Source organism: Paraphaeosphaeria sporulosa, assembly GCF_001642045.1.
Source record: "Paraphaeosphaeria sporulosa strain AP3s5-JAC2a unplaced genomic scaffold CC84scaffold_7, whole genome shotgun sequence".
NCBI lineage: Eukaryota > Fungi > Ascomycota > Dothideomycetes > Pleosporales > Didymosphaeriaceae > Paraphaeosphaeria > Paraphaeosphaeria sporulosa.
The window spans coordinates 370,282-398,151 of NW_017253366.1; the positions used below are offsets into that span (position 1 = coordinate 370,282).

Here is a 27,870-nt window from a genome sequence, read left to right on the forward strand (position 1 = left end):
CCGACTCGGCCGCCCGCTGGGTCAGCGACCTTTTTTTCGCTTTGACAAGCAAATTCGCAATTTCCCTTGACAAACCCGTCAGGCTCTGCACGCCGGACCGTTGCCCGGACGAAACCCTGTGCTACTGCCATTGGTTGCGCTTGCTCCTTTTCAAAACCTTTCCAAGCTAATTTTCCTTTATCGATATCGAATACGCTGCCGTATACCGAACCGTAAGCCGTATTCTACCCGTACCCGCTCGGCTAATCCTTTCTTACTCAGACGGCGGGACTATCATCATCTCCTTTCTTGCCCTTCGCTCTAGGCATGCACGCTGGTCACTGTGACACAGGAACGTCTCGTGATGTGGGCGACAGCCGCGTTCCAGGCGTTGCGCTCTCGCCCGCTTCTGACAAGTCGTGCCGTGCATTGTTTCTCAGCATTGAGTTCAAGCGCGTTTCAAACTCACGCGTTGTTCCCGTGTTGCCCATGCAGCCACCTCTTATGCACAGTGCGCCAGGAGCCCTGCGCTCAGCCCGCCAATCTGAACTCACATTATACCCCCGGAAGCGACTCCTCTAACACCGAGCTGGCTCGGCGTCGCTCTTCGGGTTGCGAAGGTAGCATGGCCTGGTGTTGGTCGAGTACAGCGTCTGGTGTTGTCCATGAGAACAGACTTGACGCCCCACTGCTAATAATGCTTCATCACGCAGAGTCCAGTGGTCATGATCAACATGTACAATCCCTTCAGGAGCTAATTCTGATATTTGACCAACGCTCTGCGCCAATTGCGATGCGTCGACTCACGACTTCGATTGATGGGTACGTAATCCAACTCAATACTGACAGCCATACGGAGTACAATGAGAGCACACGCAGAAATGTTTCCGAGCATACACGTTCCATGTCTACAATATCTCTCCCCATTCTTCCCCTTCCCCCACGTACCCATCATGTCAGTCGGGTCCGTCCACACCTGCACAAACTCCAGCCTCGCCGCCTTGCCATCCATCTCCCCAACCACAAACCGCGCATCAAAGTCAAACTCTACTCTCTGTTCGTGTTTCAAGTGTAACTTGAACACCCCATGCACCAGGATATCCGACGTCGGCGAGTCGGCGCAAAAAACGCGCTTCAACTCATGAGCTCTGGATACGATGAGTGGGCTGTTGTGCTTGCGGCAAGCTGCGATCTCTAGTTGTTGCACCGAAAGAGTTGGTCAAAAGGTGCCCGTGGATGTTTTGACGTTCTGCATAAAGGGACTTGATGCAGGGTCCTGGTATATGGATATCTCACCAGCTCGACCCAGGCCACACACGTGGGATGCGTGGTGAACACCGTGTCCTCGGTGAATAGTTTCTCAGCAAAAAGCGTCCAGAGTCTTTTTCTGTAGAGTCGCTAATTTCGAAGAAGCGCCGGATGCTGTGCTTGACTTGATCGCTGTCGAGTATGGGCGCTGTTGGCCAGATAATAGGTGTGGCAGCCATGCTGTTCGGTATTGTCTCTTGATGTTTTTTGTGGACTGGCGTGTGCAGAAGGTAAGCTATCGAATATATGTGTGCAATGTTCTCGCTGCCTATTTCCCTAGCATTCTGGAGGTCTGCTGATGAGCGTGATAAGGTGGGATTACGATGTTTCGGTTCTGGGAAATGGCTGTCTGACACTATTTGGAGTGCTGCCTGGATTGAACACGTCTTTCCGTGATCGATAAAATCTCGAGTATCAAACTATCGTAGACGCAAGCTCCTTTCCTCGCTCATCGGAGGCACCAAGAAGAACCCAAAGCAGTTTAGTCCCACTTTGCAGGCGCAGGTGGATGACCGAGGCGCTTACTCATTATTGTAATCAGCGCTCCCCTCCCTTGGGACAACGAAGACGGAGAACAACGGGAAACACCTATCATATGCATTCGATGGTGTAGAGGGAACGTAGTGAGTATACTGCCTACTGCTTTGGGCGCTCCAAGTTCCCTATGCCGTGAAACAATGCCCGTATCAACAGCATACATCCCATGCTCCCCGTCTCCTCCGACCCTCGTATCGCCTTACCTCCAACCATATACACACGTCTAGATACATCCAAACCACCAAAATGCCTAAATCGCACTACGACGCACTCATCCTCGGGTCCGGGCAATCCGGTAGCATACCCTTTCCTTCCTTCAGCTCCACTCCAACTATGCTCGCAGCACCATGGTCTGACTGAGGACCACCAGGCTCCCCTCTCGCAACACACCTACGCTCTCTCAACCACTCTGTCTGTTTCATCGAGCGGGAGCACGTAGGTGGGTGCTGTGTCAACGAGGGATGCATGCCCACGAAGACGATGGTGGCGAGGGCGTACCTTGCTGGGCGAGCGGGGAAGTACGGTGTACAGGTGAGAAGCTTCCCCCCTTTTCTCCTTTGGCTCTCATTCTACGCTGCTCGAGCCGGTTGTGTGAAGCAGTTGGAAGCATAGTAAGTGATGTTGATATTTCGAACAATTCCCTGTCAATGAAGAGAAGTGGGTAGGCGTCGACATGCGCGCATTGAGGCAGCGAAAAAGAGGCACCGTGGCCAGCTCCCGGGAAGGCAGCGAGGATCGCCTGCAAGCCGCGGACGTGCACGTCGTTCTAGGCTCCGTAAAATTCATAGTCCCCAGAGAAGTCGAAGTAAACAGTCTGCGTCTCATCGCAGACAAAACCTTCAACGTCGGCTGTCAACCTTCTCGTCCTGACATACCTGGCCTGGACACCTTGAACCAGAGCAGAGTCTTGGTTCCACCAGCATCCAGGAGCCGTCCAACGTCCCAGCGCATCTAGTCGTCATCGGCGGCGGTTACACCGGCCTAGAATTCGCGCAGCGGTTTCGCCGCCTGGGCTGTGAAGTCAGGTTGCACTCTCTACTGTTTGGTGGAAAGTACTAGTGTTCTGATCGCGTATAAATCCATCAAGCTCACGATCCTGCTGAGCTGACAAGGCTAAATCTAATATTGTGAGCAGAAGCCTCCCAGGTTTCCCCTCGGACGGTGTTGTGGTGTGGCGTATGGATGCTAGTCGCCCGACTTTCGTCCTTCGACCGTGTCTCTTTCTGAAGCCTTGGTGGTTGCAATTCCAATGATGACGTAAAGAAGCTGTTAAACTTCTCTCCAACCATCGACTGCGTTGATCTGTTGTGATAGATGATGCCCCTAGCTATTCAAAATCAGCAAAAATCGTATACGAGCATCGATTACTGTAGCAGCTAGACCGTTTAAAATGCATTTAGCAGGCCCAACTCGACCCAGGCATGCCGACTTACTCACAAGTAAAGCAGCGGTACGATAGCCATTCACCATACGTAGACGTCGAGTACGGCAACTCTTTCTATCCACCGGATGCCTGAGAAGAAGGACTTGCATTCCTCGTTATCTGACGCGTACCTTCTCTTATCTATTTCTGTGTTCTAAACCGCCTGACTGGAAGGCTTCGAGGTTACTGCACGTAGCCCGGCCAGAAAATACCAAAGACTACCACAACGCTCCTTGGCGGAATTCATTCCTGAGTACCTGGCAGGTGTAATCCTCTCGCTTCATTTGTATCTCCAATTGCGGGGTTCGAGCATTCCAGCGTTGTTAGCCACAAGAGGTCTGGACTTGGCCGCGTCAGCGCAGGTCTCAGATGACCTCGCTCCCGCGCATCGCAGCACCGTGAATATGGTCTGATCGTATCATTGAACCGAGAAAATCGTTCAGTATGGAGAAGTACGGTATTCCAATGTGCACGAGCGTACCCACCCATGTGCCCTCCACGTTGCTCCTCCTCCACCAACGCATCGCATCTCTCCACACCCCAAGCCATCCACCCACCCTTCACGCCTCCGCACCCACGCAACCGTGACAACTCCGACAGGCACCTACGATTTGATATTCCCGCGTATAATGGCACCTGACATACGCGCGTCCGCCGACCTCCCACGCCCAATGTTCCGGTTCCAGCCCAGGCGCACCACCGGCTCCCCACCCTCACCCAAACCTCCGATCCGAGCCGCCCAAGTGCGGGTCCCTGATCTGGCGTCCCGGTGCTGACACCGACGACCGACGTCAGTTGGATCGTCGCCAGCCTGTATAAATAAACGGCGGTCCCGTGGTAGGTCGGATTGCTAGTTCAACGTCCCGCCGCGCACGCATATCGCTCTCATCGAACGCAGCGTCGAACCAGTGCAGATTTCCCACGGTGTGTCACGGTTGTCCTTGTCAGTATAACAGTCGTAGATTGATCAGAGTGTTGGAAGATGGCGGCTCCGGGAGGCAAGTTCTTCATACAGGAGAAGCTGGGCGTCAAGGCCGCGCATCATGAGAACTACAAGCAGCTGTGGGAGACCAAGTGGAAGGAGCCGGTACGTTGCGCCTGCTTAAAGTTGGATCCACAGACGTGCTTACGAGAGTGAATGTTAGGCGGAAATGGGCGTGTATCCCTTCATGTTCGGCACGGCATCCGACTTCGAACCCGTCGTCGCGGAGATGGCCGCGCGCGACATGAAAGAGCCATATAACTGGGACGAGTACGCGAAGATATACTTCCCGCAGGCGGAGAAGTTGAAGGGCGTTGCGCAGGAGGCGGAGAGCAAGGGCGAGACGGAGAAGGCGAGCGAGTATTACTTGCGGAGCAGCGCGGTGTATAGGATCTCGAGGTTTCCCGCGCCGAGGAGTGAGGTGCAGAGAGAGGCGTGGAAGCTGGGGAAGGAGTGCGCGTTGAAGGGGCTAGGGTAAGACATATCGCTGCCACGTTCGCGAAAGCTATACTAACATGACCAACAGTCTTCGACCGCATCCCGTCAGCGAAGTTATGATCCCGCATACCCACCGCCTGCCCCACGAGGGCTCGCACATCCCTATCTATTACATGCTCCCTTCCTCTACCACCAAAGATACCCCCGTCCCCACCATCATCATCTTCACCGGCCTTGACGGCTACCGCACCGAGCTCGCCGTCTGGATGGAAGGCTGGCGTCAGAACGGCGTTGCAACCATCGTCCTCGAGATCCCCGGCACAGGCGACTGTCCCGCCGATGCCTCAGACCTCAAGTCGCCCGACCGACTCTATACCTCGTTGTTCGACTGGATCGGGCAGCAGGACGGCATCGACCAGAAGAAGGTGGGCATATGGGCGTTCAGCACGGGAGGCTACTACGCCATCCGCGTTGCGCACACGCATGCCGACAAGCTGGCGGGCGTGGTCGCGCTGGGAGGCGGCTGCCACCACATGTTCGACCGCGAGTGGCTGGACAACGTAAACCACCTCGAGTACCCGTTCGATCTCGCGAACACGCTGGCGTACAAGTGGGGCTACGGCGATGACGTCGAGCGTTTCAAGGATGAGGCAGCGGATAAGTTCTCTCTGCTCAACGACGGGACGCTGGACCGGCCGACCTGCGCGCGCTTACTGCTTGTCAATGGCACCGAAGATGAGATCTTCCCGATTGACGACTATTACCTTGCGCTGCAGCATGGGGCGCCAAAGGAGGCACGGTTCGTACAAGGCGTCAAGCACATGGGCGAGCCGATGAGCTTCTTCATCATCTTCAACTGGTTTTATAAGCTTTTTGGTATCGAGGCGGATCCGGTCAAGCAGCTTCAGACTTTGCCGTTCAAGCCAAAGTATTGATTGAAGCGGTTTTTGCTTTGTTGTGAAAAGCATTTGCAGCGTAACTTTCGATCGAGCGTTTAGCAAGGCAAACATGCATTACACATTACATCTTATGTCTAGTGCAACAATCAACGACGCTGCGTATGCCTTTCTGGCCGCAACCTTAGGCCCGAGGAGGGATCTGAGAGGGTGCAAGGCTATGTCTTAATGGCGATGTGATGATGCTTATTCCGCAGCTTACCAACGATACGTTCGTGAGCTATCTGGCTCCACAAGCCGGGAAATGTTTTGGCTGTGCATCCGACACGCAAGTGGTGAGTTGGTCCTTGGACTTTGTAATGGTGAACTTCGATACCGTGGGGCCTGAATGTGAAACGGTTGGGATGATGACTATACTGTGCTTTCAGCCTTCAGTTGCCTCACCCCTACCGTATCATGAATCTCTTAAGCTAGACCAGGAATGCTCACCCAGAAGCATTTTGAAAGTGAATGTAACGCAACCAAAACGAGCAGTCCTTGGTTCTCGATGCTTCACCACATTCGCACTCTCGCGAGAACGGCGTATTCTTTTTTTCTCGATCAACAACACTGCTTGCTGCTGATCCGCATTATAATGTCGATTACAACTCAACCACGACTTTTTGGGATCAAGCCGACGCCGACTGTGTACCCGAGGCCAGATCCGCACAGCATCATGGTCTCTAGCGCTGGTACTACGGAAAACATCCCGGATGATAGAAGTTTTGCGTGGATCTCGGCACTCTACGGGCCGGGGAATCTCATCTGCTGGGCGTTCCTGATTCTGTCTGTGCTGGTTAGCTGGTCTATCAATCCGTCTTGCACCAAGGAAACTATAACCAAGGGTTTCATTGTTGTGCTCACATTTCCCATTGTGGCAGTTGGGCACTTCGTCCATCGGGTCATTCCACATATGCGAAGGAAAGGAGACGGCAAGACGCTGCGCCTTCAAGACGTACTCTCCAGCTTTATGCCGGAGGATATGCCATGTTGTGATGTCTCTTCTTCTACCCGCTTGCGGCGCGGAAAGGCCAGGCGAAGAGGGTATCCATGATCGTCGCCGTTGGAACGTTGTGCCTTGCGCCAAAACTGCTTCTCATGGTCCACTGGGTACTGTTCGACTCAAGCCTGCATTTCCGAGCAACCCTCGTCCACGTCTAGCCATTGGTCATTCCTATGACATGTTGAAATATACTCACGGCGGCGACGAATCCCGTGGAGAGACGGTTGGGGTCTAATTAGAGTATCAAATATGGCGAAACAGATTGATGTAGAATCTGCAACGACTCCAACATGGCGCGTTCTCTATCCAGGTCACCCTAGCAGTTGGATGGAGGCGTGCTCATTATTATTCATGAACATTGGCGCAATTTGGATGAATTGTGCCTGGTTATATCTTGTGTCGTATGCCCATGGGATATTCGGTTCAGTGCGGTTCGTTCCGCCAAGCGCGAGCAAGCTCTCCGACTGAGACCAGGTCGTTGTTCGACTAGGTGAAGTCGTGGCATTTGTCTTCAGCTTGTTAGAGGCTTTGAAGGGACCAAGCAATGCTGGAGCGAAGATGCAAGAAAGAGGCTGGAGTCGAGTGACATCTAGTTCCCTTGCTACTGAATTGATCCGTTCGCTCTATGTAAGTTACCACAAAGTTCCGTTCATATGAACAACATTGGGTCAAATACACATGTTTCGTACGCGTCAGGTGCATAGGAAGCAATCTGGTGGCGGTGATAATCTGCGTTTCCGGCGTCGTATTTCGCGTACCAAACCTTTATTTGTTGATGCCACTGCCTTTGTCCACCGAGAGTTGACCCAAGTCGATCCATCTCTGGAGGCCTCATGTAGATACGGTCATTGCAATGTCGTGGCAACGTATGTTTAGTTCTCGTGAGACGAGTAGCCATCGGGCACGAGAAGGCGAGACTGACACGAGCATCGGGCTTGTAGGCGAGTAGCTGCTAGCGGAGGGACCCTTTGACAGCGAGTCGGATCTGCATGCAGATCTTGTATGGCATCCAATCGGTGCCCAATACCAACGGGAGATTGCTGTCAGTGCTTTAGGACGTGAGGGGGGTTCGACACTTCCTCGGCTGAAGGCCTGATCGATTCTGCATGGTCAGTGACAAAGTCATGCTCAGGGTTCCCAGGCTTTCAGGAGATGTGTGTCCACTAGTCATCTTTGGCTTAGCATACCCGTGTCGTTTCTGCAGTGACCGGATCTGCGGGCACTGTTCGCAACCCCACGGTCGTCTTTTCAAGGCGCGTTTGATTGCGCAAGTCGCGTCTGCCATGGGTCATATGCTTGATCAATTTCAATATAGCATCGCTCATTACAGCATCGCCAGAGCAACCGGGCATAATGTGGCTGTATTGTCTATATTCCGGCGCTGAAACATGCAAACGCGCAGCATTGTTCTCGTAGGATGAGGCTGAAGCTGCACGACATTGGGCATACCAGAATAGGTCGGGCACCGACTGCGAGACCCTAACGGTGTCAGACTCGATATGGCAATTTGCACGTTTCACCGAGACAGTTTGATGTCAACTGCGGTGATGGACCCTCCAAGCCTCCAGAGTGGGAACTTGACTGTGATGCTGTCAAGCGCGCGGCCGCCGATCGCGATGCCCTACTGTGTTTTTTGGTTGGGTGCGCCTTCTCTCGGTCAGGCATCAAGCAACGCCGATTTGCTCTCGAGAACTTCAGATGTGTTTGCATGCGGCGGCTCATATGCAGCGAGCGGCGAGCTGAGAACATGTTGCGTTGCATGGGAGCTTACTGTTGATGTTGGTGGATGTTTGTGTGCCTGTTGTCTGTGTGTGGGTAGGGCTGAGATGAAACACCGAGCCCATGGGTGAGACAAAATGAGAAGGGTTGGGCCGCCCGGAGGGTGTTCCGCTGGACAAGCGCGATCTAAGTACGGTACGATTGAGGGTCGCGGGTATCTGACTGCTGCACAATTGGGCCAGATCAGGGGAGGAGTGGGGATCGAGCTGTGGCTCGCAAGTCATGAGCGTGGCGCTGGATGATGGGAATCCAGGAGAGCCTACGGACCAGCAGGTCGGAAGTTGGATACAGCGCTATAGGCGCCGTCGCATGCAGGCGTGGCCACAAGCTGCGGCCGGCGCTGCTACACGGGACGACACGGCAACACTTGAGCGCAGTGTGGATGCGCGCAAAAGCCCACATGAGGCATCGATACGGCATGTCTTGCATTGATTGTGCACACGCACACACAATCGATAAGTTGGAGCGATCGATAGACGATAGATGGAGTCTGACAGATGGACCGCTGCCGGGCGCAGAGGCAATCATAATGCGGAGACGTATAGCGAGCGTTGCGGCGGGCCGTGCCCGACAGCGTGAAAGCCCCCCTTTTCGCATGAGAGACGCGAAATTGCCTCATCTGACGGTGGCGCGGACGCCAGCTGGCGAAAGGGGCCCCCGGTACGGAGCCGTGGAAGATGACGATGCATCCACGGGTGGAGTGCTCGGACGGCGAACACGGTGGTGTGGCGAGGGTGATCAGAGCCGGGGTGGGATGCATGTAAACAAACAACACGCGTGGGTGGCGACGCTCGCACAGCATTCCAGCGCAGCGTCCCACGGCCGGCAGGCAGCGTTTCTCGTCGCGCCTGTGACAGCATCCAGACTCGAAACGCCGCGGAGAGGGCTGCTCGGGACAGGGCCGATTCGATGCGAGCAGCCGGCAGGGTGTTTGGTCTCCAACGGCGGCTTGAGATGCAGGTGCAGCTCGGCTGATGCGCGCACGGACTAAACAGCCCGAAAAAGAATCCACACAACGCGCTCGCGTCGTCTCTCCTCCCATCCCAACCCATCCACCCCGTGCGTGTCCTAGCCTGCCAGCCTGCATCGCAAAGGGTCTCCTCATCTTGCCGCCCCTCGACCCTTCCTCCCCTCATTGCATCACCGCCCTTCGCTCCTGCCTGCGCTGCTTTGCGACCCAACCGGCAGGCGCGCCCTGGTGTTGTTGTTTACCACGCGCATTCCTCACATCGCCACACGTCACGACGCGGCACGCCGCCCACGCCTCCCAGCGCCAGCGAATCCACCACAGCCACGACCGCGCTGCGCTCCTGAGACGCCAGCTTCTTCACACCACTGCGCACTTCCCTCGCCCCCCGCGCACGCCTACGGCCTTGCATGGAGCGGGCGCAGTCGCACATCGCTCGCTGAGGTGGAACTCTGGGTGAGACGTGAACTCGACAACGACGCCGGCGCCCGAGGTTGCTGCATCCCACGCATTCATACCACGTCCCCACGAGCACTGCAAACACGAGCACTATCGTTATCGACCGAAGATTGGCCTCTGCTCGACCCGCAGCTGCCGCCCCAGCCACCGATTTTGCCGGCACAGGACGGAGCACCGCGACAGAACTCAACCAGCCCAACTTCGCCTTCACTTCTCACCTCGAGGAGCCCATCACCCCACCAACAGCACTGACCATTATGGACTTCGCCTATTCCCCGCACCGCGACACGGGTGGGACTCTGCACCTGCCTTCACCCACCCACCACGCCTACCCCGCCCACTTCTCGTCCTCGCTGCAACAGCTGCGGCGCTCCCTCTCGCGATCGCCCTCAAAGCCCTCGCGCTTCCACTTGCGCATGGGCAAGGCCGACGCGCCGGGCTCTCCGATCTCGCCGCTTGCCACGTCGCGCGCCTTTAGCCCCAAGACGTTCAAGCAGACGAGCCCCATCGCCGCCTACACCGAGTCGCCCTTTGGATCCCAAGGCCCGCAGACGACAAAGAAGTCAAAATTCGCCGTGCGCCGCACACTGGGTGACCGAATCCGGTCGTCGCCGCGCAACCGCAACACCACCACCCCGAAAAGCCCGCGTCGCGCGCTGGTTGAATCCACCGACCGCGCAAACGCCTCGCCATTTGTGTCGCGCTCCCTCTTCGGCGAAGAAAACATGCCGGTGCGCAAGAACAGCATCGATTCCTGGGACCAGGAGGACAGCGCGCGCTTCGACATCGACGACCAGCCGATCAAGTTCGAGGTCTTCCGTTCGCAACCCCAAACTTCAACCACACCAGCCGTCAGCCGCTTCGCTCCGCCTCAGCCGAGTCCTCTGAAGCGCCGTGATGGTGCATCGGATTTCGAATCAGCAAGTTGCGCAACCCCAAACCCCAAGAGGCGAAGCCTGCATGCGGGTTTGCCGACAGACTTCAATGTTTTTGAGCAGACACCGGTGCCCAAACACAGCGCCGAAGAATCCTACACCCCCCAACAGGAACCCGAGCCTTTTAGCTTGTTTTCGACACCCGCAGCAAACACGAACTCAACGAGCTTGTTTCATACGCCTGCGCCAAACATGAACTCAGCGAGCCTGTTTAGCACGCCTGCTCCAAACATGAACTCTCCTGCGCGTAGGAACACTTCAATACGACGAGCCGTTTCTCAGCGAACTCCCGCAGGATCACCGCGGCCAAAACCGTCCATGGACGGCGAGTTTATGAAGCCTGGACTGGCCGCATCAAAAACCCGCCCTCAACGGGCTTCGTTGGACGGATTTAACTTCTCAAGCCCCGTCAGTGGAGATTCGGTCTTTGGCCGCTCGACAACGCAGCCTTTCATGCGTAGTGGAGCTAGCAACCCGCAACGACATCCACTGGCGACTACCGTAACCGCCTCTGCTTCCTCAAGTGTCGCGGGCGATTCCCCGATCGCTATGCCAGTGCCCCCTACACCGGGTCCACGGAATCCCTTCACCCAATCGCTGCCTCTGGGAGCCATGCGCCCACAGGAATCCAGCGACGGATCTTTTGGCACACCACTGCCGTATCGACCTGCCGAGACAAACATCTTTGCCCGATCGACCGGCGGACTTCTGTCGAAGAAGAGTCGCGACGTGGAGTCGCCAAAGGCTGACAAGTATCAACTCCCGGAGACACCATCAAAGCGGCACTCCTTTCCTCCTCCATGCGGTGCGGAATCGCCTCTCTCACAAAGCTTCCGGACAAGCTTCCGGGATAAAATCCAGCAGCAACAACAACCTGTTTTCGGGACGCCTAGCAGTCATGCCTCGAAGCTGTCTTTCAGTTCCATGTTCGGCAACCAGGATACTGTCTCCCAGCGGAGAGGAAGCCACGTGAGCCTCGACGGCCTCGATGACGATGCCTCAGTCTCACCAACTGCCAACCGGATGACAGACAGCCAGTCCAGTGTCGACGATATGCCACCGACACCAACAAAGAATGGAGACTCATATGGACGTCGCTCCGGCCGCTCTAGTCTCCGCCGGTCGACCTTCAAGAGACCAGTGACCAGGGGAAGCATTGGAACAGACACCTTCACAGCACCAGAGACCTCCACAACTCCCCGGATCGACACTGCACCACTCTTCCGCCACAGCATAAGCGGTACTTCTCCACATACCCCCATTGGGAATGAGTCATCTACCGTGCCAGACCCCAGCAAACTCAGCATCTCTGGCAATCGCCCCGGTACGTTGCTCTTTGGAAGCAGTTTCGGAAGCGATTGTAGCAACTCATTCCCACCAATGACCCCCACAACACCGCGCGATCACTCAGCGTTGTTCTCACGTAATCACACAGCAATTCCCATCGGACTGCCGAAAAATGATGTGGATGAATCGTTGGCCGCTCGTTTCGGGCACGTAGAGGTGCTTGAGGGTGCCAAAGGTGAATTTTCGCAGATGTTCAAAGTCAGCCAGCCGTTGAACCATGGTGTCAACTCGCCCTTCTCAAGGAGCACCCTGTGCTCGGTCGTGAAGAAGACGAAGAAGGCAATGCTAGGTCCACTCGACCGAAAAAAGAAGCTTCAGGAAGTCGAGGTTCTCATGGCTCTCCGCGGGAACGATCACATTGTCGCCTACAAAGATCATTGGGAGCATAGCCAGCATCTCTACATTGAGACAGAGTATTGTGACAACGGCAATTTGAAGGACTTCTTGACTAAGGGTCGCCTTGACGATTTCAGGATCTGGAAGATACTACTGGATCTATCGTTGGTAAGTTCTCCGCACTTCGGATCAATTCGTCATCTAATCTTTCCTAGGGCCTAAAGTTTATCCACGACAGCAACTTCATTCATCTTGACTTGAAGCCTGCCAACATACTGATTGACTTTGGCGGTTGGCTCAAGATCGCTGATTTCGGGCTCGCTACTCCTTGGCCCGCCCAGAAAGGCATCGACGGCGAAGGCGATCGGGCTTATCTCTCACCGGAAGCACTTCACGGTCGTTTCGACAAGCCATCCGACATATATGCTCTTGGTCTGATCATGTCAGAGATCGCTGGCGATTGCGACATGCCGCAATTCGGCGACTCTTGGCAGAAGCTTCGATCTGGAGAATTTTCCGTCCTTCCGAGCCTGAGCTGGAGTACCCAGAGCACCCTCAGCCGAGATGAGAATGGCGACCCAATCGAGTCGGCTGCCCAGGCCTATGTCGACTCAACTGGTTACCTCACCCAAGAACTGCAGGACGAGGTGACAAAAGCCCCCAGGTTCATGACTGACCGTGAGGATCCCAATTCCATGGACGTGGTCGCAAGAGCAATGATAAAGTACGATGCCGCGGATCGTCCAACTGCCGAAGCTGTCTCTATGGCATTTGGTTGCCAATGGGTGGCGAACAGGCGATCCGCTGGTGCGACCATTTACGAGGGAAACTTTGGACCGTCCGAAGACACCTTCGGTGGCTACGACCCGATGATCACCGACAATGCCGACGCTATGGACATGAGCTAGCTCTGTTCCCGATATGCCTACTCGTCGTCAATATGGCAGCGCCTGACATTGGAGTGACATTGGACGCAGGTCGGCCCAATGAACACTGTTCTTGCGAATTGTGGATATCCACAAGCTGCTGTACAATTTTCTGCGCAAAGGATCGTCCCGATGTTCGATTAGTTATACCTCAGCATAACTCCCCTGGACCTCAACCCCGACGCTAGAGCAACTCCCCCGAGCCCTTACGATCCTGACACGGCCGTTTTTGTATGAAGAGACGGAGTTTGGTCTTTCTGTAATGGTCTACCTGTTTTCTTTCCGGAGTTTCGATACGAATTGCATCAGCATTCAACCCCACTATTACCCTCGCTGCTGAAAGACGCGGCGAGCTGGGGATTGGCGTTTTTCACTTTTTGGCCTTATTTTCAGGACGTCGGTCGTGGCGATGAAACGTTTACGACGGTTACGATTTCTTGATTCCGGTATGATTGCGCTGGCTCAGGTGGAGGGGAGGCAGTGGCCGTCGGAATGAAGTGGAAGTCTTGAGCGCTAGAGCTCCGGTATATGGAGGATCTGAGGGTCGCAGTAGTTGTAGATGTGAGAGCATTATAACGATATGATGACCATGTGCAAGAACTGTCTTCAATGTGCTTGAGATGTGTGCTCGGGGCGTACGTCAGTGAAGAAATAAATTTGCAGGCCTTACGTAAGTTATCGATAGAGCCCCTGAGCCCACAATCGGGCAGAATGGGAACTTCCGGTGTCTCGTTAAGCCCTATGGAATCCGTTTATCCAGGTACTAAAACGGGTGATAAGCAACCGAATAGTGGGAACATGGATAAGGAACCGAGTGGTAAGGGGCTCGGTGTGGACCAAAACTCTTCGAAACAGAACTTGAAGAAAGTGAGCGTCATATACATGCTCACGAGAGTGTTAAATCTTTATGTGTTCGTACGACGATTTGCACGTCCGGCTCGTACAGTTTTCACCAGAGTATGGTGATGAGCAGCTTCACGGCGGGCACGGCTGCACTGGTCCACGGATAGAAATACTAGCCTTTTCTTCGCCTTTCATTCTCCTTCACGCTTCTCTCCTTGCGGCTGTGAGGTACTAAAATTGCGGTAAAATTACGACATGTACGGGCCAAAAATATCAGAATGGCCAATTTAATGGCTGTGCCTTCGTCTCTGTGCCAAAAATTGGCACCTGTCAACCACATGGCGTGGCCTCTCGTTTTCCCCGCCTCACCTCAAGTCAAGACTCGGGGCCAGGCTGCTGACCGTGATGGTGGTGAAGCGCATCATCTCTCGTTTCCACATCACTACCATCACCTTCAATCATCTTGTAGGGAGAGGGTTTCAGACGAAGCGTCGGCATAAAAAGCGCGAAAATTTCGCTGGAAACTGGTCATCAAACTTCTAAACTGCAGTGCTTAGGGCACCAAAAGTGACAAAGGGAGAAGCGATGGGCGCACCAAAACTTACAAGATGGAAGGTTATGTCGCTGTGGGATTTGTTCTTCGGTCTTTGAGTACAAAAAGGACATGTTCGACAAGTTTTATGGCTCAGTGTATGAGGAAGTGGACACAATGAAAGACTAGTGGAGCATGTGGTGATTTGGCTGTGCTGCTTACCCATCGCAGATCATAAATGTCTGCACTACCTATCGATGTGGACGCCAAAGTCGCCCAGCAACAATATATGAGTCTTTGCCGGCTGCTGTCCAAGATATCAAAATGGCCTCCCATGACTTGTCCTCACGCTCCAAAGTGCAAAATCTAAAACGAAATGGCGCGGTGGTGCGGAGAGGAGTATACATACCGCCATTGTCACGACTTGAGAGTGTTCTTCCCAGGAATTTGTGGGTGTTGGGTGGGACTAAAAGAAAGATTGTCACAAGTTCATGTGCGGACGAACCCCGAGCGAGCGCAAGGAACGTTTCTGCTCCTTCTTTGGTATGGCTCGAACAGAGTGGGCTCGCAAGTGTCCTGGAGAGTCTCCCTGCGCTATGTCTAAGCGGACATAAGAACGCACCTGCACACTCGAAATGGGACTTTCAGGTTCTGTCTTCCGTCGCAATACTATCTCCGCATAAGTGGTCTGTGGGCTTCCAAAATCACATACGATCATGGTCCATGTCCTGTTCGGCGCCGAGACGGTAAAATAAAGACTATTCTTCTCGCTGGGTGAGAAAGCTCTTTACGGGAGTGCGTCGATGGTGTGATTGATTGAAACAAGAATTCTAATGGACGAATGTGTGGACTCAAAATTACAAATCTACAGGACAAAGTTACTCCTCCAGGGACCATAGAGGTGTTTTCGCTCGCAGGATCGAGCATGTCGACACTTTGTCTGGTAGGAAAGCTTCTTGCTCAAGAAATACAGAGACAAAACCGCGGAACGACGGCGAGGATGTAGGGACCAAAACTCAACATTAATCCGGCGATGGGAGGTTTCTTCTGCTCTGGGAGAGGTTGACCTTTCAAAATGGCACACTATAAATGTCTTTCGACGTCAGTATGAATATCTCTTCTATCTGTATAGGAAAGAAAACCATTTCAGTGTAGTCACTCTTGCGTAAAACCAGATTAACAACTCGCAAGAAACGATGTATTGACTAAAAGAGCCGAGGAAGCCGGCCATGAGACCTAGGGTTTGCTGGATTCAAAGCCTTACCCCAATAATCTCCAAATGGAGACCGCGTATATCATGGAGGTGCCTGCTCGCACCATATATCTCGGCAGCTTAGCTAGAAGGGAGACTTCCTTACTTGACCACACAACAGCTAATACGACTTAAAAGATTTTCCCTGGTGAGACAATGTGCGGGACTAAAAAAAAAAAAACACGGGCCTTACATGGGACGCGACCCAATTCTGGAGGAAGTTCTGGTTCTGCACCGCTCTGAAAGTAGCAGACAACATCGTACATACAAAAAGCTATGTCTCGTTAGTGCATGGGCCTGAGTTTCTGGATGTGCGGATGCTAGTCATTGTTTTAAACGACTGAAGCAAATAACCGACACAAGACTGAAAACGAGTGACATGGGGCCGATGAGACTTGATTTCTGCTTTATCTGAGACAACATGGCCTGACAATTCTTTGTTCGTGAGGGGTTCGAAAGGGATAAGGGTAGCATCCATGGAGTTCCAATTCATGTATTCATGTATCTCAATCTGGTGTGACTGGATAGTACAGCGAAGTACTTCATGTCAATGCTATTGGGCACTTCAAAATCAACGGAGTAGAAAAGAGATGCTGAGCCCTCAAGTAGATAACACATCACGATGGGATCTGGTCTTGCTCCGATCTTAGTTGCTGCTGCTCGAAGAGCCGTACATTCAAGGTGCCTGGGTTTTATCAAAGCAGTGGGACCTCATATGGCAAGATAGGTAAACCTCGCTTCACTGCTAGGGACCTCCGCACATTCTACCTCCCTGGCCTGAGCGACTAAAATTTCATCCAACCTTTGCCGATGTGCGGACCACCAGAGTCGAAAAGAGAAAAAAGATGCTCCGCGTGTGTGGCCTGAGGATGAGGATTAATCACTCCACGGGGCGTTGGCCTTGCTTCACCCCAACTTGTTCACATGAAAGACTCAAGCGTTTGATTGAGCTCGTTATGACCATCAAATTGCAAACTTTTCGCATGCCCTTCCAAAAACTATGGGCATAATGCATATGTCGGGGCCTCTTGGTTGGACACGCATATAAGTCCTAGCGCCCAACCGTAAAATGTTCTTCCTCGCATATTCATGTCCAGGAATTAAGCCTCACTTCAACCAATCTGCAGAGATTCAATGTGTGGACTTTGGAGGATGAGTTTCTCACTGCCTGGACTTCCTCTGCACACACGTGTCTTTCACAACTCGGGAAACTAAAACACGTCATCCTATATTGTTATGCGGGCACTACAAAAGATCATCGACAACCCCATGTGCAGACCAAAACGACCTTTGTACCATCAAATGGGTCTTTTCTCTGTGCAAGCCAGCAAAAGAGATAGTGCCCGTGAGCGCTTCGAAGCAAATTCAGGAAATTTGATGGGGTCCAAGTACTTGCGTACTCGCGAATGCTATCACAGAAGCGCCATGTGGTGTTCTTCTGTCGAACAAACAGCATTTAGATACCATTACATGGCGTTATGCGCTTTCTCCTCGCCTTCTTCTCAGAAAATCAAGGACGACTGAAATTGGGTTCCTCACTCGCAGATGTGTGCCCCAAAAATGAAGACCAAAAACTCGATTGGTCCTAGGTCTTGCTCTGGGCGAGTGAATACAGGGAGCAGGGGTTCCTGAATTCACTCGAAATCGCAGCATCTATGGTCTATGGAGTGTCTGTCTTGTAGGAGGCATAAATGTATCTACTCTGTCGAAATTGGAGATCCGATTTACACAGTCCTTCCTCTGGGCGCGAAGCCGACTTAAACTAGTGCGGATGCGGACTCGTGAGACTGCTAATATTGACGCGGCACCGGATTATGGTTCTGTATCTCTGTCCTTTTCCAGCACCCTTATTAACACGTAGAGAGTGCCAAAATCTGGAGCCTGACTGTTTCTTGTTAGGTTATGGAATAGCTTCTGATGGAGCTGGTAACAAGAACAGGCCGAATCGCACGATATGTGGAGGCCTGCAGAACAAGAACGCCAGCTTGAGTAGTCGATCTTCGGGGGGTGGCTTGCGAGGCCGGCAATGTGCCGGCGTGCTGTTCCGGCGTTCCTGATGCTTAAGAACCGTGTGGTCGTTGAACTCCGGATCGTCGTTGTACCGTGGAGCGAAGAAGAAAGGCTTCCGCTTGCGTGACCTGCTTCGGCGGAAGTATGGTCTTTCCTCGTGATATAGCGGCAGGTCGTATAGTCGATTTCGTAGGTCTGCTGGTAGTTGGAAGAACTTGCTTCTTTGGAACATTGCCGCTGACTTCGGCTCGCCTGGTTCCATGGCGGAACTCAGTTGTATTTTCGGGTTAGGGATCAAGTGAAGCGAGATTGTGGACTCAATTTACTATCTAGCATCAAATATGCTGGGAAGTGTGGGAGCCGGGCTCACACCTATCCACGGCGGCAACGAGAACAACCTATAAGACACCCAACAGTATTTGCACATATCGAGTCGATACAATCTCATAATAAGCGCAGAAGGGTGGTTGGACAAGTGAAGACAGGCGGCGTGATTTTGAAGCTGTAAATTCACTAGTCATCCTAGGTAGACTCAATCTCGTCCATTGTGCACCGCCAATTTGCATCCCGCACGACGATCGAAGCGTTACCCACCGTCAAAATAGTCAGCGACACTCACGAAATATCCAGCTTCCAGACCGAAGTCTATTTTTCCAAGCTGCAGCTTGCAGTCTCACCGCGTTACGGGATGATATCGTAGTCGCTACAGCGATCGACAGGATCACCGCTCAGGTCCTCCAAGACGTCATACGGCCGCGGTCCGCTGGCGCCCGCCAACGCCCCGAAAAGATGGAAATCCATTCTGTCCCTTTTTGAGCTGTGATAGTGAAGTGCTAAACAGAGATTCAGGGAATTTCCGCGTACAAGAGTCGACAAAGCCTTGTGAGAGTCCCTGCGTCGATCTGTGGTACGGGCCGTCCAATATCGTGCACGTGGCTTCCCTTTCAGCCCAGTTCCGCCTACAACGCTACTCAAAATGCCGTTTCCTCAATGTGCGACCCCAGATCCAGGCCTCCTCATCGCAATCAAGCATTATCGGCACTTCAAGCTCCCACTGACGTCCCCAGACTAAGCTTAGCCGCAGGTCCCACACTGCCCCCTGCCGATGACGTCAAGCCACTGTTGTCAGAAATCCGACGCCTTACAACATATCGCGAAACGCCCCGGCGCCGGGTAATCATTGCTATGCCACTTCCTGCTGCCATATGTGTTGCGACCGTACGTCCTGGTATATCCGCAGACCGGGTCTACCCTGGATCAGTGGCAGGCCTGAGCTCCTGGGGCTCAGTTAGATTTGCTTTTTGAGTAACGGCTCGTCCACCGCTCTTTGCTCCACTCGGTGCATCATCACGCGTGCGCAATAGCCCGCGAAGCGAAGCGACTGCGGAGGCTGGCGATCTCCTTGTTAGTTTCCCCATATCTACTCGTCGACGCCTGGCGCATCGGGGCCTTCGTCTTTCTTCGATACGGCGTGTCCTCTCGTGTCTTGAGCCTGCTGCGCCGCATCACAATTGCCCATCATGAACTACTCTACGTGGATAGAGGAGAAGAACCTCAAGGTACGAAAGCTGCTAAAGCTGCTCAAGCTGAATGTACAAACTAACGCAACCCCAGAAAACCTTCATTGTAGCGACGCTATGTTCTACCATAGTTGGTACCTTCACAACGACGATGAATCTCTACGATGCGGTACAGGCTCGCAAGGAACAGAAGAAGACGGATGGCAAGCAAAATCAGGAGCTCGAGGCCCTGCGTAAGCGCATAGACCAGGCCGAGGAGCGCGCAAAGGAGAAGGACAAGGAGCGCGACGAATATACGCGCAACTTCCAGCACTCGTCGCAGCTCATACAGCGGCAGTACGACGAGGGCTACGGGCGGCTGGGCAGCAGATTCGCCCAGGGAGACAGTACGTTTACTCTCGTTGCCCATCATGAAAAGTGTGGTGTGGGAGTAGGGTATGCTGACGGCCGCCCCAGCAATAACAGAGAACCTCCTCCAAAAGCAAATCATCCAGCTGCAACAAACCGTCATCAATGTCCTCCAAGACGCCCTCTACAACGACCGCCAGCTCTCCCGCGCCGACATGGCCAAGCTCGCCGCTGCCTCCGACGCCGCCCGCGAGGGCTCCATCGATGCCCTCCGCCAACAACAACAGCGCCTCGCCGGCATCGACGAGCCCCCTTCCCGCCGCGACTCCCCCATGCGCGCGCTCCCCGCCCCCAAACGCGCGTCAACCGTCGTCGAAGATGAACCCCTGTTCTGCCGGTACGCCCTCAGTGTACAGTTCAGGCCCGCGAAGCCGCTGGCCGGCGATTTCGCACCGGGAGGAGACTGTCGCTGTCCCGATTGCGGCCGGCGTATCGACGCAACGGCGGACGACTTCTGGCAGATCGGGAAGCGCACGCCCGTCGTGTACGGCGGGAAGGAAGTCACTGAAGCCCGCGAGTTCCACCTGGGCCAGCGCTTCGTGATTAAGTGCCATACCCCTGACGGCGACTACGCATGCGTGCTGTGCAACAAGCACCGGGACCGGGATGCCGTGTGCAGGACCGTGGAGGCGCTGGTGAACCATGTCGGGCGCTTTCACGATGTGGAGGAGCTGGAGCGAGAGGTGGATTTGAAGGAGACGGTGCCGATGGTGTTGGCGGCGCCGCGGTGACAGGGTGGGATGGGTCGTGCATAGCGTTTTGCGTTCTCGAGGAGCACTTCAGCGGCGGCGTTTGGGCTTTGATGGTGGCTGACTGGGATGGACTTGACTTGTACTATACCACTTCTTTCTAGATCACGATCACGACTTACGACACGTAGATACAGACGACGAAAAGACTCTTGCTATATACCGCTGCCTCCCGTAGACACGTGAAGACCGCATGTAGCCTGAAACCTTCGCCAGTTGGCCATTTCATCATTGTCTCTGAAGTGACTTAGGCTGGTATACGAGTTCATAACTTGGACCTAAGACCCTATTGGCGGTGCTCACCATCCAACGAGAGCGGCATTATGCCGAGTCTGGCTCACGCGCTCGCCTCCGCCGTCTGGTGTCTTGCGCTCACACTTCCGCCTCTCCACGCTGCCCTCGGATCGTCTTTCTTCACAGCTTTACTCTCCGTACCCGCCTCCCCCCACGCACCCCCTCCAGGTGTGTATATAATAATCCGCTCTCCTGGCTTCATACTCGCCGTGTTCTTTGCCCCAAGATTGATATACCTGAACTCGACATCCTCCTCTCCAGCCTCAATCTCCTTCTGCTTTTCGACCAGCGCCTCCACCGCCCCGCTCGTCTTCGCCCCATCCCCCTCATCGTCCTGCTGCATATCCGAGTTCTCATCCAGACTCCTCCGATCGACCTTGCGCGCCCAGATATTCAGCCCGCACGCAGCCTCCCCGCCGCCCGCCATACCGTAGGGGTGGTACACGCGGCGCTCCGAGAGAATGGAGACCTGGACGGGGATGCGGAACTCGATGTCGCGGACAACGCCCTCGCCGCCGTTGTGGGCGCCCACGCCGGCGGACCCTGACCTCAGCCCGAATTCACGCAGCAGCACGGGGTACCGCCGCTCGAAGACCTCGCTGTCCGTGATGCGCGTGTTGGTCATGTGCGTGTGCACGCCGCTGGTGCCCTCCCACGTGGGCCCCGCGCCCGACCCGCCCGCGATGGTCTCGTAGTAGCCGAACCCTTTCTTTGCCTTTTCACCGGCGGACTGCCCGCCGAAGCCGAAAGTGAGGTTGTTTGTGTCGCCCTGGGACGCGGCGCAGGCGCGAAAGGCTTTGAGGACGACGTCGGTGACGCGTTGGGAGGTGAGGACGTTACCGCCGACGACGGCGGCGTTGTCGGACGGGGAGAGGAAGGATTTCTTTGGGATCAAGACGTGGATGGGCTTGAGGCAGCCTTGGTTGAGCGGGATGTCTTCGCTGATGAGGCAGCGGAGGCAGTAGATTATCGCCGAGTAGGTGACTGCTTCGGGGGCGTTGATGTTGCCATACACCTCTGGGCCTGTGCCGGTGAAGTCAAAGACTGCTTCCCCTTTGTCGGGGTCGATGGTTACTTTGAGGCGGATGGGGGATCCGTCGTCCATAAATTCCTCGGCTGAGAGGTCCTGGCCTTCGAAGCGCTTGTACACGTCTTTGAGGAGGCTGCGCACGCTCGACTCGGCGTTGGCTTGGATGTTCGTCATATAGAACTTGACGACTTCCTCGCCGTAGTCGGACATCAGGGTGCTGATGAGATTGATGCCTTTTTGGTTGGAAGCGACCTGTGCCTTGAGATCGTTGATATTGTCGCTGAGGCACCGGGTTCCTGAGCAGCCAGGGTATTGGGACGGCTCATCGTACAGCAACTCGGTGATTCTCTTCTCATTGAAGTGTCCTTCCGATACGAGCTTCTCGGACTTGATCTGAGCGCCCTCTTGAAAAAGCTCTCGACTGGCAGGAGGCATACTACCAGGTAGAATGCCTCCTATGTCAGCGTGATGGGCACGCGAAGCGACATAGAAGATGATCTCGTCACCGCTGAAGGCGGGGGTGATGACGGTTATATCGGGCAGATGAGTGCCGCCAAACATAGGGTGATTAGAGACGAGAACGTCACCTTTCTTAAGCTTGCCTTTCCATATGGCTGACTGTTTGCGAACGCAAGTCGACATACTGCCCAAGTGTACGGGAAGATGGGGTGCTGGAAAGTGTCAGTACATCCACGATATTATGTTAGTATGAGGGCCACTTACCGTTAGCGACCAGCCCACCATCAGCGTCAAAAAGTGCGCACGAGTAGTCAAGGCGCTCTTTGACATTAGTGGACACGCTCGTCTTCTGGAGGGCACGTCCCATCTGTTCGGCGATGGCCATGAAGCGATGGGCGAAGATGCTAAGAAGGATTGGGTCAACCTCCTTTGTGTCAATCTTCTTATCCTGAATATCACTTTCTCCAATGTTGATAACAACATGTGTGTCTATGATCAATGCTGACGCCTCCGGAGTAACCACTATCGTCTGGGTACCATCTGCAATGATAGCGGGTCCATTGATACGGTCGCCTGTGTTCAGATCCTCGAGCTTGTAGATCGCCGTGTCCTGCCGACCGCCTTCAAAGAACACCTTACGTGTGGCGTACACTTTGTCCCCTTTCTGAAGATCCTTAGGCTTGATCTCTTTGAGTTGCTGGTCGACCGTCTTCTCCAAACCCTCGAAGGTCTTACCGATGCCCCTTGCGCGGACGTCGTCTACAATGATGTCACGGTCTGGAAGCGTGAAACCAAATTCCTGTTCATGCTGTTTGATAAAAGCCTTGTGGAATGCCCAATCGTCACCTCCAAACTCCTTCTCGGCCTCCTCCTTGGTAGGCTTAATGATCATCAGAGCGGACTCGGTGCCACGATATCGCAAGTTGAGATATTCTTCAAACTTGATCTGATCTGCATCAAACCCTTGATCTTTCAACCTAGCGATGGACTTCGACTTGAGATCTTTCATCTTGCTTTGTAGATATTCGCGTGTCGGCTTATCGTCCGACCACACCTTTGACTCTGGCTCTTGTCGCTCATCTACGACATCTGCAAGCGCCATGCCATATGCCGATAGGACGGAAGAATAGCGATGGACCAGGATCTGGGAGATTCCCAAGGCCTCTGCGATTGCTACTGCATGCTGGCCACCAGCGCCACCAAAAGTTGCAAGTCTGTGTTTTGACGTATCGTGACCTCGTGCTTCCGTCAAACTTCGAATGGGCCGTGTCATCGTCTCGTTCGCGATCTTTATGAATCCATTAGCTATGTCGTCCAGCGACATCTCCTTCTCCTTATTGTCTCCTGCGACCTCTTTGTTGATTTGCTCTGCCAATTCCTTGAACAGCTTCTCGCTTGCCTCCGCATCCAAGCCTTCGTCTTCGTTCTTGCCAAATATTTTTGGGAAGAAGTCGGGAAGTAGACGTCCGAGAAACAGATTAGCATCGGTGATAGTCAATGGACCACCCTTGCGATAACATGCTGGTCCGGGGTGTGCACTCGCCGACTCCGGACCAACGACGAACAGTCCATTCTTCCAGAACAAGCGCGAACCTCCACCCGCGGCAACAGTGTTGATATCGAGTTGAGGAGATTGAATTGTCACGCCGGCGGTGGTGGTTTCAAAAACATGATCGTATCTTCCCGCTCCATATCTACTTACGTCTGTCGAAGTGCCGCCCATATCGAAGCCTATAACCGGAATCTGAGTTTCTGGGTCATACGATGTGAGCGCATAGCCCACCACACCACCCGCCGGGCCTGAAAGGATGGCCTTCAAACCAGAGAATATGTCGACGTCGACTAGACCACCATCCGACTGCATGAACTCGCACCTCGCGCCCTTGGAACCGCTCTCTTGTTTGACACTCTTCGTACCAAGTCCTCCCTCGAAGCCTTTCGAGAAGCCCTCGATGTACTTTCGTATCGCCGGTGTCAAATACGCATCGGCACATGCAGAAGTTGCTCTTGGTACTAGCTTGATCATGGGCATGAGTTCATGGCTCAAGCTAACGTGCTCGAACCCGATTTCTTTTGCGATCTTGCCGACCAATGCCTCATGGTTGTTGTAGGTATAGCCATGCATCAGGCACACAGCAATACTCCGCAGGCCACTATCGTACACCTCTTGAAGCTGCTTCCGTATAGTTTCCTCGGCGGGTCTTTGTAATATGCGCACCGTCTCACCGGACATGCCCTTGACGAGCTCTGCATCCTCGCCTGCCTCATCTATTGACTTGGCCTCGGTCTGTGTTCGCTCTGGATCTTCAGCATAGTCTTCAAGGGTGACTCGCTCGTCTATCTCCACCACCTTCTTGTATAGGACCTCCGGCTTTCTTATATCCAATGCGAAGATATTCGGTCGCGATTGGTTTCCAATCTCCAAGCAATCTTTGAAGCCTTTTGTCACCACCATGGCTATGTCCTCGCCCTTGCGTTCCAGCAGGGCGTTTGTCGCAACAGTGGTGCCCATGCGTATGCTCTCAATCTTGGAGGTGTCTAGCGGCTCACCACGAGGGATTTCTTTACCGGTGAATTTGGACAGTAGGCGGCGGATGCCTTCGAGGGGCGCGTCGTCATAATTAGAGGGATCGACCGAAAGCAGCTTGATAACAATATCGTCTTCCATCTTGCCTGTGCCTGGATTGCCTACGCAGTCGGTGAATGTACCTCCACGCTATCATTATCAGTCTGCATCCAATTGCTTTATTGTTCACAGCCTTACGTCAATGGCGATGCGGATGCCGCGCTCGCCGATGCCTGCTGAGCCCATGCTGTATGTCACTGCTCGAGGATGTGCTGGAGGAATGAAGCAGGATTTCTAGGGGCCGTAATGGCGTGGAGTAAACAATCAGGAACCCAGGTAGTGAGTCAATGGGCTGATTACAAAGTGGCGCGAGGCCAAAACTAAAGACATCGCACGCGATACGAACGGCTGCAGGGCTGTCGAATGGAATAGTGGGGGTGGGAGTGCTGCCCCGCGCCCACCCAAGAATCCGAGCTGCTAGTGGCGTCATCACCGCGGTCCGTCCCAAATGGGGCTAGCCGAAGTCACCTAGAACTCGTGCTACTGCGCATGTCGTGTTCTGTACCCTTAGACCAATGGCAGCATCTTAGACGTGCTTGTTGGCCATCTCTTGTTTTGCACGTATATCTTCCTGGATCCTCGGCCATCCCCTCCTCTGAATATCGTCATGCTGCTGTTCAGTTCGCCGCGAATGAGCAACTGACACCTGCTCAAATCGACGAGATAGTTACCTTCGGCAATCGCTCGCACTGGGGTAGAGCCTGGGCACAACAAGAGATCTGGCTCGCGAAGGACTACAAGGTGTACTGCGATACCAGGTACATTAGAAATCCGAACTCGACAACTCCCTTGTTTTTCTGTCTGGGGTTCCGAGCGAGGATCCGAATGAGCACTACAAGGCCTAGATGTATAAGATTCGAAAGACACGAATGCATCGGATTTTCTTGACACGACCCAGGCCACTAACTTCATCGTGAAGATTTTCCATGTACGAAGTCTCAGTGCGCTACCCCGAGCATGGGTTGCAAGAAGAAGTGTGTGTCTACACTCTCATTGATCTATGATTCAGTCACATCTATTCAAGAAAGAGATCTATACAAATTTCGCTTGAGGCTGCTCGAGACCGCTAAAGAAATGACTGCCATCTGGTCTTGCAAACCCCTTCAACCTGTCCCAGCCATCGGTTACTCGCGCCAATTGATTAAAACACCTTCCATAGATTCCAGCTTCGACAGAACTCCCCAAAATATCTAAATTTGTGGAACGCATCGCCATTGCGAACGACTCAGTGTCTAGAAGTCCGCCCCGCTCCTCACCAGGTACACCCTCGATTCATCCGATAGCAGGCGCGCATGTTCTTCTCACTTTCCGGTGTTCTGGCTGCTGTATTGGGTCCAATGTCCTTCCCTTGGCTTTTCAGCCAACCAGCTCTGCATTGCAAAGCTTTGAGAGCCCTAGCTCATGTCAATGGCATCCATCAGTGAGAAGCCACTTGCACCTACCGTGCTGCTACTGCCTCCTTGGCCAGCAGAAGTCTGGGTCACTTGCGTCGGCGTTGACTGAGCCTGTCTCTGAGTAGTGTGCGGCATGATGGAAGGCTGATGTAGACGATTCTGTTCGCTTGGGAGGTTGGACGTGGAAGCGTGCTGATGAGGATGCAGTTCGAAAGTTCAAGATGCTTTCTCTTATACTAACCTGTACCCTTCTGGCTTCAGCGGTGATGCAGACGGCCGCCCCATAGCACCTTCTTCTGAAGAACGCCCCAAATCGATGACTGCATGTCGAGAGTCATAAGTCAGCTATTGCCATTCGCTACATGCGTCTAGGACAGGAACATGATGTGAAATTGCCTAGAATGGGGATTATCCGAAACTCAGACCACTTCCGCACAGACTGAGGGACCTCTGTCTGTTGGTCTTTTACTGCGACGACACCGGTGAACAAAGCTCCAAAAACACACCGCATTCCTAAGTTTGGATTCCTGGCCCTGATATCAAACGTTTAGCGGCCTCTCTGCGACACACCAGGTGAAGAGATGTACGGGGCGCAGGGCGCCCTGCCCTGGAAAGATTCGTCATGAACTCCAACAATTCAGGGGTTTTGCCTTATCGAGGAGAGCGGGCGGCTATAGCAGCCTATCGATAGAAGTCTCCCGGCCCGTGGCGGCGAGCTTACGGGAAGGATGCCGTGGTGTTCTCCCCCAGATTTACGAGGCTTAAAAAATGGTCGATTAGAGAGCCGGGATCGCTGCCACACACGCAATTGTTTCAGCCATTGGCTACTGTTGTGCATATGCGGTGTAACATGGGAAACAGGCAAACGGGTCTAGGCGCTTAATTGCACTGCATGAGGTTGTAAACGACCAAGATGTGGCCGAACAAGGCAATAGGTCCGTCCGTCCTGCTGTATCTGTTCTTATCGACTTTGATAAGCTGACCTTTTACCACGATTCCATATGCTCAGCTGGGCCAGTGCAGCTAGCGTACCGTCCAGATCCCGCTCACAGAACTTCCTTCCCACGTGGCCCTTCATGCCTGGTCCTGGTCGTTAGGCTGAAGGCTCCTGTCCCTGACCGGGACGATCTTATTGCGAAAGAATTGCACGAGGCAGTTTTCTTGCCTTCCATTATACTGTTCGCACTGCGCGGACATCAGCCGGGATCAGGACAGCAACGTAGCTATCGACTGTTTTTCGCTCACCCGCCTGTGTACTGACCTGCACGTGGCAGTGCAATTCAATACCCGGAAATCTTACTCGCGATCACAACACTCCGCAGTTTCGTATCTCGAAACACTAATCGGCCACAGGGGAAAGTTCACAGCCCCACTATATCGCGCTTTCATCTTAACGCAC

General features: G+C 53.8%; 6 protein-coding genes across 6 annotated transcripts; 5 read left to right on the plus strand and 1 right to left on the minus strand.

Moving 5' to 3' along the window:
- The first annotated feature begins 2,401 nt into the window (after positions 1-2,401).
- CC84DRAFT_857387 (uncharacterized protein) lies at positions 2,402-2,846 on the plus strand. Its single transcript, XM_018187636.1, has one exon. It carries the CDS (start codon positions 2,498-2,500, stop codon positions 2,777-2,779), a length of 282 nt encoding a protein of 93 aa, XP_018033893.1. The 5' UTR covers positions 2,402-2,497; the 3' UTR covers positions 2,780-2,846.
- A 946-nt stretch (positions 2,847-3,792) lies between these two features.
- Positions 3,793-5,782, plus strand: CC84DRAFT_1206885 (alpha/beta-hydrolase). The gene is made up of 3 exons (XM_018182063.1): positions 3,793-4,334; positions 4,393-4,703; positions 4,756-5,782. The coding sequence occupies exons 1-3, from the start codon at positions 4,230-4,232 to the stop codon at positions 5,600-5,602; spliced, it is 1,263 nt and encodes a 420-aa protein (XP_018033894.1). The 5' UTR covers positions 3,793-4,229; the 3' UTR covers positions 5,603-5,782.
- Positions 5,783-9,939: 4,157 nt separating this feature from the next.
- Positions 9,940-13,540, plus strand: CC84DRAFT_857448 (uncharacterized protein). Its single transcript, XM_018187637.1, has 2 exons — positions 9,940-12,596; positions 12,644-13,540. The coding sequence occupies exons 1-2, from the start codon at positions 10,068-10,070 to the stop codon at positions 13,334-13,336; spliced, it is 3,222 nt and encodes a 1,073-aa protein (XP_018033895.1). The 5' UTR covers positions 9,940-10,067; the 3' UTR covers positions 13,337-13,540.
- Positions 13,541-18,836: 5,296 nt separating this feature from the next.
- Positions 18,837-19,404, plus strand: CC84DRAFT_857470 (uncharacterized protein). The gene has a single exon (XM_018187638.1). It carries the CDS (start codon positions 18,982-18,984, stop codon positions 19,294-19,296), a length of 315 nt encoding a protein of 104 aa, XP_018033896.1. The 5' UTR covers positions 18,837-18,981; the 3' UTR covers positions 19,297-19,404.
- A 107-nt stretch (positions 19,405-19,511) lies between these two features.
- On the plus strand, positions 19,512-20,650 carry CC84DRAFT_1096113 (uncharacterized protein; the record flags this gene model as incomplete). The annotated part of the gene is made up of 3 exons (XM_018174650.1): positions 19,512-19,550; positions 19,606-19,897; positions 19,968-20,650. 3 exons carry the CDS (start codon positions 19,512-19,514, stop codon positions 20,648-20,650), a joined length of 1,014 nt encoding a protein of 337 aa, XP_018033897.1.
- A 189-nt stretch (positions 20,651-20,839) lies between these two features.
- CC84DRAFT_1206888 (uncharacterized protein) lies at positions 20,840-25,387 on the minus strand. Its single transcript, XM_018182064.1, has 3 exons — positions 25,216-25,387; positions 22,716-25,167; positions 20,840-22,663 (listed from the first exon to the last, which is right to left on the minus strand). The coding sequence occupies exons 1-3, from the start codon at positions 25,261-25,263 to the stop codon at positions 21,006-21,008; spliced, it is 4,158 nt and encodes a 1,385-aa protein (XP_018033898.1). The 5' UTR covers positions 25,264-25,387; the 3' UTR covers positions 20,840-21,005.
- Positions 25,388-27,870: the final 2,483 nt, after the last annotated feature.